Source organism: Ochotona princeps, chromosome 8, assembly GCF_030435755.1.
Source record: "Ochotona princeps isolate mOchPri1 chromosome 8, mOchPri1.hap1, whole genome shotgun sequence".
Taxonomy (NCBI): domain Eukaryota; kingdom Metazoa; phylum Chordata; class Mammalia; order Lagomorpha; family Ochotonidae; genus Ochotona; species Ochotona princeps.
In genome coordinates this window covers 53,768,370-53,786,391 of record NC_080839.1, presented here as the reverse complement: position 1 = coordinate 53,786,391, position 18,022 = coordinate 53,768,370, and the positions used below count along the sequence as shown (strand labels likewise).

At 49.7% G+C, this 18,022-nt stretch overlaps 1 protein-coding gene across 5 annotated transcripts in view; it reads right to left on the bottom strand.

Annotated features, from left to right (window-relative positions):
- SOS1 (SOS Ras/Rac guanine nucleotide exchange factor 1) overlaps positions 1-13,091 on the bottom strand; it is a 118,667-nt gene extending 105,576 nt beyond the window's left edge. For 4 of the 5 annotated variants that reach the window (XR_009245988.1, XM_058668042.1, XM_004582753.2 and 1 more), the window contains exon 1: positions 12,616-13,091. Coding sequence is in view for 4 of the 5 variants with exons in the window: in XM_058668042.1 (XP_058524025.1) it covers positions 12,616-12,702 (87 nt within the window). In the remaining variant the exon portion in view is untranslated. The remainder of the gene's footprint in view (positions 1-12,615) is intronic. The other variant, XM_058668041.1, reaches the window with a different exon arrangement.
- Between the last annotated feature and the right edge of the window lie 4,931 nt (positions 13,092-18,022).

Here is an 18,022-nt window from a genome sequence, read left to right as displayed (position 1 = left end):
CTCAACTTCTGAGCCAGATCCCTGGCACAGCAGAGGATGGTCCAAGTGCTTAAGTCCCTGAGCCTAGATGGAAGACCAGGAAGAAGTTCCTGCCTCCTGGCTTCACAGGGGTGCAGCTCTGGCCACTGCAGCCATTTGGGAAGTGAACCAGCAGATGGCAGAGCGATCGATCGATCTCTCTCTCTCTCTGCGCACCCCCTTGGTAACTCTGCCTTTTAAATAAATAAAAATCTTAAATAAATAACAAAGCATTACAGGTAACAAAAAAGTAAGCAGGACACTGTTCAATCCCTCAAGGAACTCCCAATCTATAGAAGATAGAAGTTTCAAACAACTTTCAAAATTAGATTATGACTAATTGTTAACATTTAGGTCTGACCAGGCTAGACAGGACTACAACGCCTGCATGTGAGCTTCATCAGAGGAAGAGCTATGCTGGGCCGATTATATCCACTGGTACATGCTTGAGCCAGAGCTAAGCGCAGGATGGTTTGGCTTTGCTACAGCTTCAGATGGCATGTGCTGGGACTGGGGGAAAGCCCTGTCAGGCTAGACAGCAATATCACCCGGAAAGTGTAAGATCTGGGACTGGGAGTAGACCCAGCAGGGAAACTGTGGGCACTCCTATTTTGGGCTGCAGCTCACACTGGTGAGCATGGGAACCTGGGCTGGGGCGGGCCTGACTGGACAAGCAATGGCACCTGCCAGCATGAGTATGGGCTGGAGAGTGGAGTTCACCAGGCTGAGCTAGGCTCCAAAGCCCATTGCATGTACAAGAGCTGAATAGCATACAGAACATACCAGATCAGTCTGTTGCACATACTGCCAAGCACAGGAACCAGGGTTGGGGGCAGGCTGGTGGGGGTTAATGGGGTTCGCTCCAACTAGGCTGCAGTTCCCATTGGTGTGCATGAAAGCCAAAGTATGTGGTGGAGAGGGATGGGTTGAACTATAGCATCCACTGGTTTGCATGTAAGATGGAGCTGGGGACAGAATTGACTGGATGACTACAAATATCAGTGTGTGTGTAGCCTGATACAGGTGACACACTGAGCCTGACAACACACTGGCTGACACACACAGGAGTCAGATCCAGGGTCACCTCTGGTGAGGTTTCTTTGGGGAATTCCCCAACTGGATGGTTGGATGCAAAACTCCAACCATGGGGAAAACTACAGGCTCTGTGGTCTGACCAAGAAGTGCATGTGTCAGAACCGGGCCTCCTCAGTTGCTGAAGGTTGTGCAGTAGACAACATGCCCAGATGCACATGGGGGACATGACAGATCACTGGGGCCTGCAGAGCACATCAAATACCAGGGGTGGCAGAACAAACTGGACAACTCTCGCGGCCAAGCTTTGACATCAAGTACCTGGGCGAGTGGAGACTCTAGGGTAGACTATGTCAGCCAACGGGCCTTGGAAGCATTTCCTCAACTTTGGGGCAACAAAATCAACAGCATCTCAGAACTACTGAAACTACTGCAGCAGTGCCCCTGGAACATGCTCCACACTGGGGACCCTGGGAAGACATCAGGTGGCTCTCCAGCAACCCGAGGCCTGAAGTGGTTGGGCTGCTGGGAGTGGCCCTCTCCCCTTCTCCCGCTACCACCCATCCCCAGATACAGGAGGGAAAAAAAATTCGGAAGCAACTGATCCACTCTCCTTCCTCCACGCCTTGGCCTTCCCCACCATAACCAGTGGTCCACACAGGTATACATCCTAACTATGTAAACAGCATCAAAATTAAAATAAATTTATTATTTAAAAAATTGAGGTCTGAGACATTTGAAAAGCATTTTGAAAGACATCATAAGCACCTTCCAGGTCTATGTGCCTGTAATTACCAGGACGGTCCCAAGGAGGATGCATCCCACGTTTGCCATGGTTGGCTGTCACAGTTCTCAAACACTTTCGTCCCCAGAATACGGATGGCTTCTCAGCCCCTTCCCAATGAGCCCCCCTCCCAGCACTGATCACCATCACCAAGCCAGCATCCTGGGAGCATTGCTCCTCTCCCAGCGCTTGCTAAATTGCTCTTCAAATTCTCTCTAAATCAAATCCATCCACTTTTCTCCATAGCAGCCTAGTCAAGGTTAGTATCATCTCTTCAACTGTGCTACAAGAAGCTCCTTACTGAGCTTCCTGCTCGCAATTCAGTTCCTGCTAATCCATGGCCTTTCTGTCAGTATTCTGCCTAACATTCCCCAGTGGCTCCCCAGTGTTCCTAAGAGAAAATGGAAAATGTGATCATTAGGCCCACAAGACCTTACCCCACCTGCCACAGTCCAGATAACTGGCATTCTGAAAATTCTGGGTTCCTCTGGTCTGAGTTACCACAACCCTTGGAACTCATTCGTCTTAATTCTAACCAAGGTAATCCTCATTTATACCTAAAATTCACTTCCATCACTCCCAATCAGAAAGAGGAAAGAATAGTCTTCTATTTTCTTCTGACTACCTTAAGATCATTAATCCTCAGGAAAAGTCCCTATGGTTTATGCTCTTTTCATTAATTGGCTTCTGTAAAGTTCTCACTTCGGCAGGTGAGTATTTGGCTTAGCAGTTAAAAAGCCAGTTATGGGCCCAGTGTAGTAGCCTAGTGGCTAACGTCCTCATGCTGTGCCTGCGCTGTGATCCCGTATGGGCGCGCTGGTTCATGTCCCAGCGGCCCAGCTTCCCATCCAGCTCCCTGCTTGCGAAAGCAGTGGAGGATGGCCCAAAGCCTTGGGACCCTGCACCCATGTGGAAGACCTGAAAGAGGCTCCTGGCTCCTGGCTTCGAATGGGCTCAGCTCTGGCGATTGCGGCCACTTGGGGAGTCAATCATCAACGGAAGATCTTCTTCTCTCTCTCTTCCTCCTCTGTATATTTGACTTTGCAATAAAAATAAATAAATCTCCAACAAGAACAACAAAACAACCAGCTGCCCCCTCCCCAACCCAGTGGTGGCTTATCATACTCCTCTTCAACCTGTAGTGTTAGCATCTCATATGGGCGCCAGTTCAAATCCTGGCAGCTCCCCTTCTGATCCAGCTCCTTGTTTATGGCCTAACAAAGCAGGGGAGGATGGCTCACATCCTTGGGACTCTGTACCCACATGGGAGACCTAGAAGAAATTCCTGGTTCCTAGCTCCAGATTGGCTGAGCTCTGGCTGTTGCAGCCATTTGAGGAGTAAACCAGTGGATGGAAGACCTCTCTGTAAATCTGCCTTTTGAATAAAAGTAAATAAATTTAAGAAGGAGAAGGAGGAGAAGCAGGAGAAGAGGAAGAAGAAAAAGGAGGAGGAGGGGCCCGGTGGCGAGGCCTAGCAGCTAAAGTCTTCGCCTTGAACGCCCCGGGATCCAATATGGGCGCCGATTCTAGTCCCGGCAGCTCCGCTTCCCATCCAGCTCCCTGCTTGTGGCCTGGGAAAGCAGTCGAGGACGGCCCAAAGTTTTGGGACCCTGCACCCACGCATGGGAGACCCGGAAGAGGTTCCTGGTCCCGGCATCAGATCGGCGCGCACCGGCCGTTGCGGCTCACTTGGGGAGTGAAACATCGGATGGAAGATCTTCCTCTCTGTCTCTCCTCCTCTCTGTATATCCAGCTTTCCAAAATAATAATAAAAAAAAAATCTAAAAAAAAAAAAAAAAAAGAAAAAGGAGGAGGAGAAGAAGAGGAAGAAGAGGGAGAAGAGGAAAGAGGAAGAGGGGGAGGAAGAGAAGAAAGAGGAGGAAGAAAAGGAACAGGCCATTCAGAATGCCCCATGTTCCAAATCAGAGTTTGGTTGGTTTGATGCTCAGTTCTGATTTCCAGATTCTTGCTAATGAGCACCCCCGGAGACAACAGTGTAGCGTCAATCATGCAGATTCCTGCCACTCGGGTGGAGCGCTGCATTGCCAGCTGCCAGCTTCTGCTCTGCCCAGCCCAGTCCCAGGAGTTACTGGGTGTCTGAGCAGTCTATGAGCAGAAGGAGGCTCATGCTGCCCCTTTCTCTGCCCCTGAAATACACTTCTTTAAACATTAAACACAAACTTCAAAAACAAAATTGTAAACGTATGTAACGAATCTTTTCAAACGCAGTCTTGTGTGAAGTGCAGTATGTGAAAGCTCTGAGCTCCTGAGCTTACAGTAAGGGGCTGCAGGAGCCTCCTGAGCTTCCCCCTCCTGCAGCATCTCTGGCATAAAGCCCAGGACACAGGTTACCCGGAGTACCAGCCCACTAAGCTACACTGCCACTGAATGCAGGTGAGCCAGCAGAGTGCACACAGCTGTCTTTGAAGTTCCACAAACCCAGGTGCAATTCCTGATTCTACCTGTTAGTTGTGAGATCTTGAGAGCAGCTTTCCCTCTGAAGATTCTCAGGTTTATTTTCATCTTTGAGATATCATTATGCTCCCATCCCGATGATTAAACATTGGTAACACCAAAATAATCGTGAAGGTTTGGAGCAACTAGAACTCTCACACATGACAATGGAAATGTAAAACTGCGTAACGGCTTTGGGAGAAGGACTGACAATGCCATTATAAAACTGAACAGACACCTACCCTGTATGCCATTTCTCCTGGCACGTGCCCAAGGGAGGTGAAGACATACATCTGCAAAAAACTTAAGAATATTCATGGCTGTTTTACTCATGACAGACCAAAACTCAGAGCATCCCAGATATCCATCCACTGCACAACTAATATACACACATTAATAGAAAAAAGGACTGAATTCTAAAAATACAACCTGTAAAGCCACACTAAAAAGCACACATACATACTGTGTGATTCTATTTATATGATGCTCTAGAACAGACAAGATTAATCAACAGTGGGATGGCAAAATAGCAGAATAGTGGTTGCTTCTGGGAGGTGGACAGATAGGGTGAGAACGCCCGTGGAGGAACTGCAGGAGTTACAGTAATGCCTGTATCTTGACAGAGACTTGTATTACATCCATTTATCAAAACTGATTAAACAGCACAATTAACATTTGTGTATTTCATTGTATAAACATTTTACTTTAAAAATTATAAACAAATAATGAGCCCTAGCTAATGATACACATGCTGAAGTATTCAGGCAAGAGATACACTGATGTCTGTTCCTTCAAAACATAGGAGATGGACTGAAGAATGCAGTGAAGGATTAGGTATAAGATAAAGCAAACACGAGGAATGTCAGTTGTAAATTCTCTATGAAGGGGGTTTACTATTTCAACTTTTCTTGGTACTACAGATTTTTTACAATAAAATGAAAGGATTAAAAACTTGATCACTAGACCTTGTGTTCACAGCTGTAATATGTATTAGATGGAATGGATGTCACTCATTTTCAGTGTGACCTGGTGAAGGGATTCTTCCTGTTATTTCTGGGTCTCCCTGTCACTCCGAGACTACAGTTTTCCTACACGTCACACCCCGCGACCTCCTCGTCAGCCACGTACATAACCCACCCCCAGTATGCCAACTTCAGAGCTCCTCCTCATCATCTCCTTTTCTCTCTAAACGTCCGTCCGAGCCTAATCCTCTCTTCTCATTCCCTTCCCGCTTCCAACTCATCAAGAGTTGGAGCCCTCACCTATCTTCCAGCCCATAAACTCTCCTGATAGATACTTTCTTTTGTCTGAAATATTCCCATATTCTTTTGGTCTCTACTGCAGCCATCTGCAACCAACTTCTCTACCTGAGCAGAAGACTAGCACTGCAGGAAAATGTCACCATGGCCAACCAACGCTACTCTGAACTACCGAGCCACAGACTGCAGCTCCTTTCTAAGTCACTGTTGGGCCCCTGCATATTTCACAGCAGTAATTCCAAAGCGACATCATTTAGCTCCTTATTCACTCCCCGTCTTTATTCTCTGTAAAGGATTGTGCCTTTCATTTCATCATGAAAATGCAGGAGACCAAACACAAACTCCCTGCCCCCCAACAGGCTCTCGCTCCTCTCTCACAGGAAAGGAAGCCATCACCCCTGCTGGAGGGTGTAACAGAGCATTTAAAAACGGGTTCTCAGCACAGGCATTTAACACAAGGTGAGGCGCTGCTTGGGACACATGCATCTCTTATGAAGACGCCTGAGTTCATTCAAGTCCTGGCTCTACTTATTTCCAACTCTGGTTTCTTGCTGAACGCACCCTGGGAGATGGCTCAAATACATGGGTCCCTGTCACCCACATGGGAAATGGGGAATGAGTTCTGGGCTCCTGGCTTCGACCCAGCCCAGCTGCGTTCGGTATGGCCATTTGAGGAGTGAACTGACATAAGAGCTCTCTCCTTCTGCCTGTTTTTCAGTCTCTCTCAGACTCTTGTTGTGTGTTTGTGTGTTTCAAATAAATGAAACCAACTAAATAAAATGTTTCAAAGACTTATTTTAATTACTTGAAAGGCACGGTTAACAGAGATCTTCCATTCACTGGTCTCTCCCCAAATGGTCGCAACAGCCAGATTGGACCAAGCCAAGGAGGAACAAGGAACTCCATCCAGTAGCACAGGTTCCAAGTACTTGGGCCATTTTCCATTGCTTTCCCAGGCACATCAGCAAGGAACTGGAGCTGAAGTAGAGCAGCAGCAACCTGAATGCACCTTTTTTCTAAAGATTTATTTATTTTTATTGGAAGCACAGATATACAGAGGAGAGACAGAAAGACCTTCCACCCACTGGTTCGCTCCCCAAGGGGCCACAAGTGCCAGAGCTGTGCTGATCTGAAGCCAGGAGCTTCTCTGAGTCTTAAACTCAGATCTCCCGTCCTCCACTGCTCTCCCAGACCACAAGCAGGGCTGAATGGGAAGTGGAGCAGCTGGAACTCCAACTGGCACCCATATGGGACCCCAGCGCATGCAAGGTAAGGCTTTTACAACTAGGTCATCATGCCAGGCCCTGAATGCACTTTGATATGGAAGGTTGGCATTGAAAGCAAAGGCTTAACCCACTACACCACAATGCAGGACCCAGAAATAAAGAATTTTAAACAAAGAGAAACAAAAATGCAGACTCTGAAACTAAGTTACTTGGGCAAATAATCCTTATAAAACCTCAATTTTCTCCCCTAGAGCACAGAAACAACAGTATCCTATGATGATCACATGAGAACACAAGTAATGCATTTCAGAAAATCGAAGTCCAATTTCATCCTTTGTGTTAATTATCTTCTCCTCACCAGTATCTTCCACCAGCATCTTCTTACCCAAATGTTTTAATAAGTTTCTGTCACTTCAAACAAACAAAAAACAAACAAAAAAACCAGTAAGTTCCTAACCCTGATTCCTCTTCTTGCCTTAGCAGTACCTCTTTTCCTTTCATTTCCCAGCGATTAAAAAAAAAAAAACTAAAAAATAGCGTCATCTGCCCTTGTGTTTCTTACCTTTCAGCTTTTCCATCTTCTGCCCTCACAATAAATGTGCTCCGCTACGTGGCCAACGCCCCTTCAGTGAAATCCAGCTCTTCTCAGGCACAACCCCGGGGTGTCTAGAGTCTGAGAAGGCTGACTCTGCCCCCAAAACCGTCTCTCAGCCTCTCAGACCCTGATCTCGCTCCCTCTGCGGCACTCCTTCCCTCTGTCTGCGCTCACTCCCTTGGCTCTCTCCTCCCCCAGCCTGGAGGCCAGGCTGATTTAGTCCTACGCCCATGGGTCTCAGTGGCTGGGCTCATCTGCTGTGTTTTCAAATCTTCACTGAGGTATCACTTTCATATACTGTACATATCAAAACAGTCTGATAAACTGAAACTAAAACTACTGGCACAATCAAGATAAGCAAATGAATACCCCCCTCCCCACAAAACCACCACCAATATTCCCAAGTTTGCACTTACCAGAATTCTATATAAATAAAATTATATGGTAAAATTGTTTATTTAACTTACTTGACAAAAGTCATTCCCAGTTTTCGCCTGAACAGAGCTGCCATGAACATGCACGTATGTCTTTGTAGAACTACATGACTTTATACATATCATCACTTTACTTACATACCTGGAAATTCCGATCTGCTTCATTAGATAACAACAACTAACGTACAGGTGGAGATCAGGTCATTCAGAACTCATCCTCCAGTACTACTACTCTCTCCACCCCAAAGGCTTCGCCTACATTTTCTGTTCTGGCTAAAGATACTCAAACTAAAAATGAGATTCTTTCTGCACCCTTAATAGTCACCCCTACTAGGCACTATCAATTCTGCTCTTAAATACGTAAAAAAAAAAAAAAACCAGTATCCAACCTAGTTCAAATGTCTCTTAATGCAAATGCGCATCAGGTCTTGGCTGGACTGTTAAACTAGTTTTCCAGTTTTTTAACTTTTTTTATACTCCCGCAGTCTCATTCTGCTCCAATCTATCTTCCATTCAAAACCCGAAGTTAATTTTCCAAAATTCAGATGTCACACTACTCCACTTAAAAACAAAACAAAACAAAACTCCTCAATGGTATCTACCACATCAAGATAAAGTTTAAACACATTAGCTTAACATCTTTACAAAACTGTCTAAACGGCAGACCAATTTTAGACTGGTGGCTAAAGTAACTGTTGAGACAGCCATGCCATCTCCTGAGTCCAGCCTGCTGCTACTGTAGACCCTGAGAAGGGAGCAGCGATGCTGCCAAGGACTGCATGCGAGATGCGGATCAGGTCCAATGCCCCAGCCCCTGGAGCTTTCACAGGCATCTGGGCAGTATCCAATACATGGGTGCTCACCTTCTATTTTTTTAACTGACTCATTTTTCAAATTTTTTTTAAAGAACTGCCAATAAACCAGTTGTCTCTCCAGACACACTCCCTGTCATTTTCCGTTTTGCTCTTAGTCTTCTCTGATTATGTCATTAACCTTTTCACCCTTAGTGCCAAGGACAATACCTGGTCAGCAGAAGGCAGGATGCATTGGTATTACAGATAATAACAGATGTGGTGAGATAGTCCGACTAAAAGGTAATACTCAGGGAAAGCAGCAGCCCAGCCTGGCTAACGCAAAAAGAATGTGAAAGAGGATGGAAGGCAAGTCAGTCAGAATCAGGATGTCAAGTCCTAGGTCTCCACCAATTCCACACTGAAAGCCTGCACTTCATGCGGCCGGCGCTCAAAAGACGTCATGGATTCTGAATGAGAATGTGACGTGCTTGGAAGTATACCTACCCCTTCTCAAAACTTGGGACACAGATAAAGGTGGGATGGGGGCCATGAGTCAGCTAGGAGCTCACTGCACTAGATTGGGAAAGTGGAGTCCAAGCGGTCGGAGGAGGGATTAGGCAAACAGCTCAACCAAGAATGAACAGGTGGAACACAGGCTCTGCCTGGGTGTGGGCAGTCATGCAGAGAGACAAGTCAGACATCACTCTGAAGTTTTGAATGTTTCAAATAAAATGATGACGCCATAAATGAAGGGACACTTTTAAATGGCACAGGAAGGGGAAGGTGGCAGTGGCTTTCTTTTGGATATTCCTTGCCCGTTTATTCAAACTGAGTGCCTCGATGCAGTACACACAGGCTGAATACATGCAGGGGAAACACACCCACTCTCAGAAGCATCACTCTAACTTGGTGAGGTGTGTCAGACACATAATTAAGAACTTAAAATTCACTGTCGAGAGCTAGCAGGCATGTGGCACAATGGTTAAGATGCTCACATCCCGTAACAAGGCGACTGCTTCAAGTCTCGGCTCCTCTGCTTCTGACTCCAGCCCCTGATGATGCTCTCCCTGGGAGGCAGCAGCAGACGGCTAAAGAACCTGAGTTGGGATTAGCACTGTGGCACAAGTGAAACCACTGTCTGCAATGCTGGCATCCCAGATGGAGTACTGGCTGTCCCACCTCAGACGCAGCTCCCTACTGATGTGCCTGGGAAAGCACAGCAGATGAGCCAAGTCCTTGGATCCCTGCACCCGCAAGGGAAACCTTAAGACCGAATCAGCAGATGCAAGAGATTTCTTTCTCTATGGTTTTTGAAATATTTGAAACCTGTGTGTGTGTGTGTGTGTGTGTGTGTGTGTGATAGAGAGAGAGAGAGAAAGAGAGAGAGAGGAAGAGAGGGAGAGAAGCTTGAGTTCCTGCCACTGAACTGGGAGACCCAAAAGGAGTTAGAGGCTCCAGACTTTGACCTGGCCTTGCCTTGGCTGATGCACACATTCCGGAAGAGAACCAGCATATCTAAGATCTCTCTGCCCCACTTTAGAGGTAGGACAAGGTGCTAAATAAAAAAATTCATACCCAAGCTAGCCCTGAGGAGATGAGGAAAGACCTGAAGGCTGAGTAGTGTTGGGCTAGGGGAAAAATGGCAGTCCAGAGGTCCAAAACAGAGTGCCAAGCTGGGCATACATAGAAATCAAATAGTTTAACAAGAAGTCTTAAGGAAAAGTTTCAGCTGTCCAGATACCCACAGGAAATGTCCAACCAGCAGGTACGAACATAGGTGTTAAGTTACCAAAACCTGTGTAGATATGAAACATACTTTCAACTGTGTCTTAGAATCCTTACTGGTAGATATCTGAATAAGACTTGGAAGAAACATTTATCAGCCAGACTGCACAGTTCTACCTCCTCCCACCAATTCTGTTCCAAGGGTAACTTCATTAGAGTCAAAAGTTCCTTTGTGTCCATGTGGGCATTTGGCCTAGCTGTTAAGCCAGAGTGTCTGGGTTCAACACCAGGCCAGGTTTCGGAGTCTAGCTTCTACTAAGCAGGGCCCTGCCAGGCAGTGGTGATTGCTCAAGCGGCTGGGTTCCCGCCGCCCTCCTGGCAAGTCTGGATTGAGTTTCCAGCTCCCAGCTTCAGTCCTGTCATGACGGGCCGTAGGGGAGTGAACCAAAAGAGAGGTGAGAAGTATTCATTCATTCATTCATTCATTCATTCTCTCTCTCTTTAGACACATAACAATTTTAAATACATACCTACATACTTAAGCATTATTTTACATAAACAAGTGAAGAGGACTGTTGGGGACATGAGGGATTGGAGAAGCACATCCTGTCTAAAGACAGCAACAACTCACACACCTGCAACAGTTTACCAGCTGGTTTTAGTGCAGGGCCCAAGTGGAGAAATTTTTCAAGAAAATCTATAAATTCAGGTTTTATCTAACATCTCCCATTTGTAAACATTGGCAACTAATGACACCTAAAAATAAACAACACTGTGCCAGCCAAGCAAAATGCTCCAGACAGATTTCAGCAAGACCCCCCACGTGGCAGAGAGAGTGGATGTGCCAATTCCAGCGCTGCTCTGGGCACTTCTTCCAAGGACCCTGAAGCGACAGGCTGGTGCTTTCCCAGGAGAGGACCTGTATGTATGTTTCTAAGCAAAACGGCCCAAATGAGTAATGCTTCATAAGGATTTTTTTGGTATGTGCTCAAACCACTTTTTAATTTCCCTTTACCCTGTTGGGACACCAGCTTCTAGCGTCACTGCTTCCTCCTAGTTCCCTCTGACAAGGCAGGCAAGCTTGCAGGCGAAGCAAACGCAAATACATGGCGTGAGCAACTGATGGGATTCTAAGGAATGAAGTACACTGCTACACACAGGGAGAGAGAAAGAGAGAGAGAGAGGCTCTTGGAAAACACCCTAGAGTAATGACTAGCTAACCATTTGAGGGGGAAAGTCAGTAACTGAGTGTGAAATGCGAAAGCGCAAATTCTGCTAACAACCTAGTTTCCACTGTAAGGTACCAAACCAGGGAGCCGAGGAGCAGGAGAACCAGGCAAAAAGGAAAGTAAAACTTGGTGGCCTTGGATAAATCTCAGACACATCTTAAGACATTTTATGAAAATAGAAACCCTCACCTCATCCCCCAGCAGAACCAAAACTGCATTTTCACCATATCTCATGCAATACTCGGTGCACAAGAAGCTGGAATTCAGAAACACCGTTAAAAGAATAAACTCTATAGAAAAGACACACAGGGAGAGCAGGAAATGTAAGCATTCTATTTGTTTTTTTTTTTTTTTAAAGTCATTCAAACACCAGGTTCTGCCGCTTTGATGGGCAGCGTTGGCCACAATGTTGCTTTAAACTTAAAATACAGCAATACTTCCTATATAACTTCAGATAACAATGTGGCAAGCGTAAAGAAACAAACAAAACAACGGTTCCACCTTCTAAGCCAAATGACAGCAACAAGATTTTCAACTGCCAACAACAATAACAACAACAAAATCAGAAAACCCTGACATGTGCAGCAGCCCCTGTTAACCGGAGCGGGTGTCCGGGCGCAGTGATAACAGAGTGAGCAAAGCAGGCCACAGTGCCGCTGGCCGGCGAGCTCGCAGTGACTTAGAGCAAACGAGGCGGCCAAAGCATGGTCGCGCCAGTCAAGGGAGCGTCCTGGACTCTTGCAACTGCAGGGCTGACAGCAGCTGGGGCCTGAGACCGGGAAGGCGGAAAAGTAGCCCGCTCCGAACTCCACGGAACGTCGAGGCTCCCCCAGCTGCTGACTCGGAACCTCTTCCCCGCGGCCTGCCTGCCTATACCCCGAGCGCCCGCCGGCCGCAGGAGGACCTCGCGCCGTCCTCCCGGAGGAGACCGGGAAGAAAGACGGCCCTTTGCGGGCGCGCGCCCCGCCTCCCCCAGCCCGGTCCCGGCCTCCCCCAGCCCGGTCCCGGCCTCCCCTTGCTGCGGGGGGCCACGGCCAGGAAGCGGGGTTCCCCGGCGCTGCTCACCTTCTTCAGCGCAGGCACCAGCAGCCCCCGCCACTTGGGCGCGTTCTCCTCGCTGAAAAACTCGTAGGGCAGCTGCTGCGCCTGCATGGTGCCCCCGGGGCGCCTCTGGGCGGGGAGAGGGGCGGTGGCGGCGGCGGCGGGGAGCCGCGAGAGGGCGAGCTCGCTGCGCCCAACAGGGCCGCGGCCCCCTCCGGACGGCCCGACCCCCTCGGGGCGCCGCACGGCCGCGTTAGCCCCGGAGAGGCGGCTGGGCAACGAGGCCCGCGCGCGGCCACGCACCCGACACCGGCACTCGCCGCGGACAGCCCACACGGCCCGGAGGTGGCGGCGGCGGCATCCCGGCCGCACCACCGCCCCGGGGCCAAGCCCCCAGCCGCTCCTCCCCGGCCCGCCGACGCCACCCGCCCACCCGCCCGCCTGCCTGCCGGGGAGCTGCGCTCCGGGCCCGGCCTGCGCCCGGTTTGGAGAGAGGGCGTGTGGAAGGCGGGCGGGCTCGCGCGCGGAGGGGGCTGGGGAGGGGGTGCTCCTGCCGCGGCTCCCGCTCGCCCGGGACGAGGACTTCGACAAGGCGAGAGCCCTGCGGGCTGGGATGGTGCTGGGGCCGGGGCGGAGCGGGGACGGGGAAGGGCCCGAGGTCTCCGCCGGGGATTCTACCGCCGGGTCGCGCCGCGGCCGCCGCCGCCGCCGCCGCCGGTGCAGCGCTAGAGCTTCCTACTAGCGAACTGAACCTGCGCGCGACTGAGCATGCGCCGCCGGGCTGGGCCGGCTCCCCCCGGGTTTTCCGGCTGCCGGCGAAGGAGGAGGGACGCGGGGAGAGGGAGGGCGGCCGGCCGGGCTGAGGCTGGGCTCGCGGGAGGCTGCAGGGGAGGACAGGGCTGGGCGGGAGGCGTGCTACGCTGAAACGGCCCCCCAGGTGCCGTCACCCTACGAGGAAGCCCACTCCTAGGCTTTGGTTTGGGAAGGGGTGTGTGTGTGTGTGTACTTTGTTCCCGAACATGAAGATAAGGAGACTGCACAGAGCCTGCAATGTATAGTCAACAGACTGCACAAAGACAGATTTCCCTCCGTCCCAGGTCTGTCAGGGAGTAGCAGTGACTGCAGCGTTTGCAGCCGGCCTTTGCACAGAACGTGTGTTTTAGATCTCGTCTGCTCCAAGCTCCCTCAGATATGAGCTCCACTCAGCACTTCCTTCCCGTGGAAGCCGAGGCCTCACCTGCAGTTCCCAGGTTACCTCTGCCTCCCACCACAGGAGCATCCTTTGTGCTTTTCCTTAGGCCATAAACCCCTGCCAAGGCTTACAACAGGCGCTCCTCGAATATCCCTGGAAATGCTAAGGGTGCAGAACCTAGACATGGTCCCGGCTGCCAGGATAGTGACAGCACTGTGGCAGACACCTCAGGCTTATCATGAAACACTGCACTGCCATCTTGCAGTCTCTTTGCGGGTTGGGATGGGACAACAAAATGCTGTGCGGTTCTGAAGGAGCGGGCCTGCACCAGTTGGCTGCTGGCTCCTCGTTGCTATTGCAGGGCATTTCAAACTTCTTCCCACAGCCCACACAGCCGTGCCCTGGCCCAGGCCCCCCGGACTCCCGCCGCGGCCCCCCAGCCTCTCTCCTCCTTCCAGGGTCTTTCTCTCCCTGTCTCAGTCCTAGCTATTCCCTCGACTGGTTTGTTGCCCCCACCCCATCAGCGCTGGATCACGCTGGGATCATCGGCGCTGCCAAGAGGCGGAGATACACTTTGGAGGAATGAATGCAGACAATCTTCAAGAGGATTATATAGAGCTGTCCTGGGAAACGGGCGGCCCTCGGGGATATACAATCAGCTCCGGGCTCCGGAGGAGACCGAGTCCGAGAGCCGTGGACCGCAGTGGGCTGCACGGGCTCTGAAGCCGGGGCCAGACGTGGAGCCTCCCCTGCCGGGTCACCTCACAGGAAGGTCGGGACCGGCCCGCGTCCGGCGGTGCTGTCGGCCCGTAGGGGGCAGGCGGCGTGCAAAAAGGGCCGCACCGCGCGTGGGCTCCCCGCGGACCGGGCAGGGGCCCCAGGGAGGGCCCCGCCGGAGGCACCGGCGCGCAGGCGCACACGTCCCTCGCCGCGCCCCTCCTTCGATGCAGCCAGCTGCCCGGCGGTGCGGACGTGACGCACGTCGGAGCAGCCGACGCCGGGTGGGGGGCGTGTCCCGCTGCCGTTCCCCGGAGGGGGCGTGTCTAGGCCAGTTAGCCGAGTTCCGAGCGTGTCGGCGAGGAGGCCCCGCGGCCCGGGCTTCACGGCGTCCTCCCTGCGGGTGGACGAGCTGGGCTCGGCGCTTTCCGTTCCCCCCAAGTCCGCAGCCCCCTGCTCTCCTGCCTGGCAGTTCTCTTCCTGAACTTCGGCTCCAGCTACTTACTCCTCTGTTCCAGCGCTCCCACTGATGTCCCAGAATAAAGTCCAAAGTCCCCAACCTGCGCGTGGCCTTGCACAATCGGGCTGCTGCTCTACCTCTCCGACTCAAAGCCAAAGGCTCCTGCTTGCTGCGACCGCATTGGCCGTTCCCTGGGCCCAGGATGACCCTAACTCCTCTTTCTTCCGCACGTTCCACCTGCCCCAGCGCCGCCCAGCTCGCACACACCGACAGGGTCCCCACGGGACTCACCTGTGCTGCCCCCCCCCCCCCGCGACTCAAACGCGCGCCTGGCCAAGCCCCGCTTTGTCCCGGCTCAGGGTCAGGGTCAGGGTTCTTCCACTTAAGGGCTGAGTGGACACCGGGACTAGAGTCCACCAGTGTCCTCGCTGCAGCACACCCGCTCGCCATGCTTTTGCTCGCCCTCTTTCCTGATCTTACCAGCTTCAAATGCCCCACAGGAATGCATGACTGAGAACACCAGAGCACGCCAACCTTTGTCACTCCCTTTGCCCAATAATTGGATTCGTTGGAGGTTCTTCTCAACCTATGGGCCTACCCCTTGCATTCGGGACCTCAACATGATTCTATAGTTGGCAACAGCCTCTTCACATTTGACTCAAGCTTCTCAGAACGATCGCACCCAAAACTTTTGATCAGCACCTTTAATCCAATTCTCAGTAGAGTGCATGGAATATGGAATACTGCGGGAAGCCATGCAGTTGGGGCAGACAGCACCGGACTGTAACCAACACCAAGCCTAAGTTAGCAAGGCTACAAGGCAAGGCTACCAGGCCCAGCAAAATGTCTCTCTCATCACCTCATTGCTGCCTCACCCCACTGTATGAACACTCATCACCGCTCTAATATTTCATGGAATTCTCCTGAGGGCATTGTTGTTTTTCTGCAAATGTGAAATGATTTCTGTAACAGGTATATCACCTGAAACGGATCGATCATGTTACGGTGAATGGGTCTTTAGCAGCTTAAGGCAGTGGCACAGAGCTAAAAGCATACAATAGTACAATTGAGCCCACATTGTTTCCAAACATCTTGTTATGTGCCCACCTTCATATGGAACTTAACCTAAAGTGTGTAATGTTTTCCTTAAGAAATGGCTTGGCAATATCTTGGAAACAGATGGCTCCTATAGAGAGTTAACTTAGGATGAACAACTCTGGCTTCTATATCTCATCAGATCTGTTCTTCCTGAAAGATTTATAAAAGAGACACTTTATTTACCATGCAGCCAGAGTTGTTCATCCTAAGTTAAGTCTACATCAGAAACAAAGTTCGAATCAGAGTTCAGCGGAAAGCTTGCGTATCAATTTCTGCATGCTTATTTAGAGAAGAATCAATTTAGAAAATTAAAAGTGTATTTCCATTATCAATGAATATTCATACTTGTACTAATACATTATAATTAAAAATATCTATTGAAACAATATGCGGGCCTGGCATGGTGGCCTAGCGGCTAAAGTCCTCGCCTTAAACACATCAGGATCCCATATGGGTGCTGGTTCTAATCCCAGTAGGTCTACCTCCCATCCAGCTCCCTGTTTGTGGCCTGGGAAAGCAGTCGAGGACGGTCCAAAGCCTTGGGACCCTGCACTGGCATGGGAGACCTGGAGGAAGTTTCTGGCTCCTGGCTTCAGATCGGCTCAGCTCCGGCCGTTGCAGTCACTTGAGGAGTGAATCATCAGATGGAAGACCTTCCTCTGTGTCTCTCCTCCTCTCTGTATATCTGACTGCAATAAAAATAAACAGATCTTTTAAAGATATGCATTTACAGCTGTATTAAGTCCCCCAGCAGGCAAACGCTTAATGCAGAAGGTTTATTGAAGGACACTATCTGTGAAAGGAAACAGTGGAAGTAGAACCAGTCTTTGGGGGGGCGTGGAATGTCCGGCCACAGTGCCACTCTGCCAAAGACACAGCCAGCCCAGGGGGGAGCCTCCGAAACAGCGATCCGGAGGGGCATGCACAGAGCAGAAATGGCCAGGCCCAGGATGCACCATCTTTTTTTTTCTTTTTTAAGATTTATTCGTTTTTATTGCAAAGTCAGATATAGAGAGCAAGGAGGAGACTTTGGGCCATCCTCGACTGCTTTCCCAAGCCACTAGCAGGGAGCTGGATGGGAAGTGGGGCGGCCAGAATTAGAACCAGTGCCTTCATGGGATCCTGGCGCATTCAAAGTGGACTAGCCACTAGGCCACCAGCTGGGCCCTATGACATCTTACTGAGTCACTGATTGAGGCCTGCCCAGGAAGAGTATTACCTTGGTACCAAAGCTGTCAGAAACTTGAAATGGCCGACAAGGAAGATTGTTAACTAAGTGCACACTCCTAAAGTTGGATCACAAGGTTTTGTCCTTGAATGGGGATGAAAACTTCACAGCATCTCCATGTCAGCCACAACGTAGCATCATTGCTACTCAAAAAACAAATGAGCTGCTTCTTTCCAATACTTTTTTAAATGATAAATATGTAAACTCTATAAGGAATGCCCATTTTTAAGAAAGGCCAGCTGAGTAAAATTACAAATCACAGCCACAACATCATATCAGTTCATATCTATTAGGATGGTTAGAATAATAATTTTTAAAAGATAATAACAAATGTTGATTAACACACAGAGAAACAGTAACCTTCACACATTACTGGTTGACAGACCTGGTAGTTCCTCAAAGGATTAAACAGGGTCATTACATACATCAGCAATTATACTCCTAGATGTACACCTGGGAGAATTGAACACATATTACTACAAAAAAGTTTTTATTATGGTTATTTAAGTTAATGTCCTATTTCTAATTTACAAAATTTTTCTAATTTACAAAAATTCATTGGAATTATTTGGGACCAAGAGGGCCAAATTGTATAGGATAACTTCTAGCCATTCAGAAAAATTACATACAAACAGAATATCTACTTAATAATTACAGCATTTATGGGACCTGAGAATACTTAGAGTATTAACCGGAACCAGCATGGTAGCCTAAAAGCTAAAGGCCTCACCTTGCA